The sequence below is a fragment of the Coccinella septempunctata genome, chromosome 9 (genome assembly GCF_907165205.1).
Source record: "Coccinella septempunctata chromosome 9, icCocSept1.1, whole genome shotgun sequence".
Classification (NCBI taxonomy): domain Eukaryota; kingdom Metazoa; phylum Arthropoda; class Insecta; order Coleoptera; family Coccinellidae; genus Coccinella; species Coccinella septempunctata.
This window is the reverse complement of record NC_058197.1, coordinates 14,933,984-14,938,319: the sequence shown is the minus strand read 5'-3', so window position 1 is coordinate 14,938,319 and position 4,336 is coordinate 14,933,984. Positions and strand designations below refer to the sequence as shown.

Genomic DNA, 4,336 nt, shown 5'->3' with positions numbered 1-4,336 from the left:
GGCTCCATCGGACTATCATCTCTTTCCTCAACTGAAAAAAAGTTTGAAAGGTCGTAAATTTTGTTCCAACGAGGAGGTAATAACAGCTGTGGAGGTCTGGTTTGCAGAGCAAGAAGAAACTTTTTTTTTTGAAAGGTCCAGAGACGTTGCAGGTTCGCTGTAATAAATGTTTCCAAGTAAGAGGAGAATATGTTGAGTAATAAAATATTTTGACATTGAAATTTTGTTTGGTTCTGTAGTAGGCTGAGAATGTTTCAATACTTCCTCGTATTTACGACTTCCACGACATATCTCAGTCCTGTTTATGTGTAGCAGACATTTTATGGGAGATATAATGCAATCTTACAAGTTTTGGTGATGTTCACTTATCATAGGCATAGAAACACGGAATGAGCAATGTCAGCATGAAATTGGCTATTTTATAGAAAGAGAAAATGAGTTTACATAGAGGTGAGTGCAGACCCATCGAAATTCTAAAAAAAAAAAAGACTAACATACTCGATGTTCGGGATTTTCAGATTCTCTCTGTCATTTTTTGACCGTATTTCATGCATAGATAGAAAGGGAAGGCACAGTTCATGCCACTATGTCAAAGTCCCTTATAATGTCACCACGTCTACTTCGTTTCGAAAAATTTCCACTGCGAAAACGAGATTCGACGGAGTGACCTTCAATCAAAACGTCACACGTCAATTTCCCGAAACGTCATCGTGTGTCGCCATGGCCGCAACATACCACAGTATAGACACCAACCAGTAGTCGCACTCCCTGGTTTCTGTTACTCCATTTATGACTCGCGCATCATTTCCGTGCTCCTAACCTCAAATTGTTGAGCAGCATTTCGAATTCGAGCATTTGAAATTTGAAAGTTAAACAGAAGTAAAGGTGAACATTAGAGACAGTCTCTGGTAAATTGTAGCAATTATAATCGTGTGAAGTAAATATATTTGTGCAAAATGGTGAATTATTGCAGCGTGTATAATTGCAAAAACAGTAGTTTAAAGAATCCTAAACTTAGTTTTTTTCTCATACCAGGAGACACTTTCAGGTGAGTTATTGAATAAGCACGTGTTAATGTTGGTAAATTTTTGGTAATATTTTAGTTAAACAGCTATACTTCGTACATGCACGTGAATGGTATCTTATTTAATTTTTCCTATCATTTTCAGGCAAATGATTTGGCTTCCAAAAATGGGAAGGCAAGAATGGATTCTGAAAAGACCAGAACTTCTCCACAAAAAAAGAATATGTAGTGAGCATTTTTCTAAAGAAATGCTATCTGGAAGTAGATTAAAAAAGGATTCTTTTCCAGATTTATTCAAAGAAGGCATTGGTGAGAAAGGTATATATTGAAGAAAATTAAGATTTTATTTGTTATAATTAATATTTATTTTTATAATTAGGGGTGAATGTAAATGCTTCAACTTCTGCTTCAACATCTTCAATGGATATTGAAAATAATGAGACCGTAGATGAATGCCGTGAGATTTCTATAAACCCCAACATATATACTACACCAGGTAAGGACTTCAACGTTACTTATTTATTTGAACTATTATATCTTATGCATATTTATCTGTATTCATAGAAAAGAAACCAGAAGAAACACAAACATCTCCTAGTTTGTCTTCAGCCACTCCGAGGAAAAGAAAGTTACAATCAGTGGTGAAGAATTTGAAACGAAAATTAGTTGCAACTCCAGAGAAGAAATCTGTAGATATAAGTGATGAAGATTTCATCCGATTTTGTAGAAAAAATTTCAATTCGACCCTGGCAGATTTTATGATCTCCCAATTGAAGCTTCGAAAAAGGAAACCTCATGGCTATAGGTATTCAGTCGCTTTTAAACAATTTGCACTAACAATATACTTTTTGGGACCCAAAGTGTACCAATTTCTACAAAAAACATTTTTTTTGCCACACAAGGCAACACTTTGTAGAATAACCACAAATTGGGATTTCTCTGTTGGCTTAAATGAGCACATATTTCAGGCCATTTCATTAAAGACAAGGAATATGGACGATGCAGCAAAGGATTGCATTGTGTGTGTTGACGAGATGTCAATAAAAACCCATTTATTTTACAATATCTCATTGGATCAAATTATTGGATTTCACCAATCCTTGTGAGAAATTTCCTTGGAATTACTTATTAAGTTTGTATGTTAGATTAAGAATTTTTTACACACTTAAATTTTGCAATAGAAACTTCATTGCACAAAAAACAAACAAAAAAGAAAAAAAAATTATAAAAATTTTACATTTATAGATATATTATTTGTTTCTCGTGTTTTTTGTATTATATGTATGTATTAATAAAATTTTATTCATTATTTTGAACTTTTCATTCTGCATTTTCATTTCATCAGTCTAGAATATGTTGACTTCATATTGTAAGTAGACGATAACATTCTAATTTATAGTGAACACAGTATAGTTTTTTCATGTGTTGTCACAGCAGTTTCAACAATGAACTAAATGAACAAGTTAATTACTTTTCAGAGCAAACCTTCGCACATTTTCAAAATATGCATTACCTATTCAGTAGATGAACCTAAAGGCTCTATATTGAATACAGATCACAGCAGCTTTGTGACAGAAGGTGGTTGATTACCATGGAAATAAGAAATCTAGAAAAATGAATCCTCTGAAACTAAAGGAAAAAACCTTTCTAGCCGAGAATTAACATAAAATTATCTGAAAAAACACTGATTCACAACAATCGCATTCACTTTAGGACATATGCACTAAAAATGCATCAGTTTCCCCTGACGATAATCATTTCAAATAGAAAATCATGAAAAATTTCGAAATAATACTTGAGAAGTGATAATTATCAAATAATATTATTTTTACATTCGCCTCAATGCTCATAATTCTTCTCGTAAAATAATTCCCTTTAAAATTGCCGCGCATTTTCTCATGCGCGCCGAAATGATGCGCGTGTTCTCGGAGGAGTAAATAATTCAGTTCATTTGATCTAGAGTGCAACTACTGGTTGGTGTCTATACTGTGAACATACCCACCCATGCATTCCTCGGAGGACCGCGCTCGGAAACCCCGCACCGTGTGCGATGCGGGGGTTTTCCCAATGAAGTTAAAGATAAATAGGGGTAATGTAAACGTCGATCGGTTATTTACCAAAGCCAGACATTCCGGGCGTACCGCAGAATCCTGAGAGAGGGATCCTTTCACGGTCGTCTGAACATCATCGGTCGTCGATACACAACGATGACGCGTTCCAGGTCACGATCGTGGCCTGTTCGGGGTGATCTTGGCTTGAATTTACTGCGTTAAAGTTTGATTGTATTAAATACAATTTCGTTCGATCGTGTGATTTAGCCCCATCAGATTTCACTTTATTGGGTTATTTGAAGTCAAATACCAAATAGTCAATACCCAACTACTTGTGAATTATGAGAGACTATATCAGTGAAACTTAGCCACCTTTATGCAGAATTGTCATGGAAAATTGCGAAGTAGAATACATAGAAGCCAACAAAATGAAAGAGAGGATTCCTTTGTGCTTTATAATTCAATCAAGAAATAACAATCTAGAGACTTATATCCAGCGTTTTCTGCCAAATTGTATCTACAGTTTTGTCTAATGTTTTCGAGTATTTCTCTCTTCAGGTAGAGGTAGAAAACTGCAGTTTCCTTACGAATTCGAAATACCTACTTGGTTTTTTTATTGGTGTAGCAGGGAAAAATCTGCAAATCAGACGAACCACCCTCTCCCGACGGGTAACAAGTGTGGGGTTTCTCACTCTCCTGAGCTCGAGACCCACTAAAAACCCTTAACTGCTTCTTGAATTTTGGTTCCGGGCATTTGCCTATAAACTGTTCATCTCTTAGTCGGTTTTCTTCTCGCACACTATCGTGCTGGGATTTATGTGTTTATCCTCTATTGGATTAACACTTTATTGAATTTTTCAATAAGTTTCTGTTGTTATTTTAATCTGTTTTTAATTGATTTCTTGGTCTACTTCGGTAAATTCGCATTCTCCTTTTGTCTTCCTCTGGGTCGTAGTCCACTAGTCTCCTGAGTTCTTGATTCGGATGGTTTTTCGCTGTTTCGAATAATTTCTCTGCTTTCATGTTCATGAATTCCGTTATGGTTTCCCATTTTAGGTCCTTATAAATCTGTCTATTCCTGACAAACCAAGGTGCATCTATTGCACATCGTAGCAGCTTGTTTTCAGTGGCCTGAATTCTTTTGATATGGCTCTTTGCCGCGAAACCCCAGGCAACTGATCCATAAGTCAGTTGAGGCATAGCAACGGCTTTGATTATCTTCAATTTTGTTCATTTCGACATGTGGCTTCTTCTTCCTATT

At 35.7% G+C, this 4,336-nt stretch overlaps 1 protein-coding gene across 3 annotated transcripts; it reads left to right on the top strand.

Moving 5' to 3' along the window:
• Positions 1 to 731: 731 nt before the first annotated feature.
• LOC123320098 lies at positions 732 to 2,333 on the top strand. Of its 3 annotated transcripts, none has more exons than XM_044907272.1 (5): positions 732 to 1,048; positions 1,170 to 1,252; positions 1,313 to 1,342; positions 1,404 to 1,520; positions 1,589 to 2,333. In XM_044907272.1, exons 1-5 carry the CDS (start codon positions 957 to 959, stop codon positions 2,128 to 2,130), a joined length of 864 nt encoding a protein of 287 aa, XP_044763207.1. In that variant the 5' UTR covers positions 732 to 956; the 3' UTR covers positions 2,131 to 2,333. The 3 variants fall into 3 exon arrangements, with proteins under 3 accessions (XP_044763207.1, XP_044763206.1, XP_044763208.1); XM_044907273.1 differs by having other exon boundaries at positions 734 to 1,048; positions 1,170 to 1,342; positions 1,589 to 1,829; positions 1,993 to 2,333; XM_044907271.1 differs by having other exon boundaries at positions 1,170 to 1,342.
• Positions 2,334 to 4,336: the final 2,003 nt, after the last annotated feature.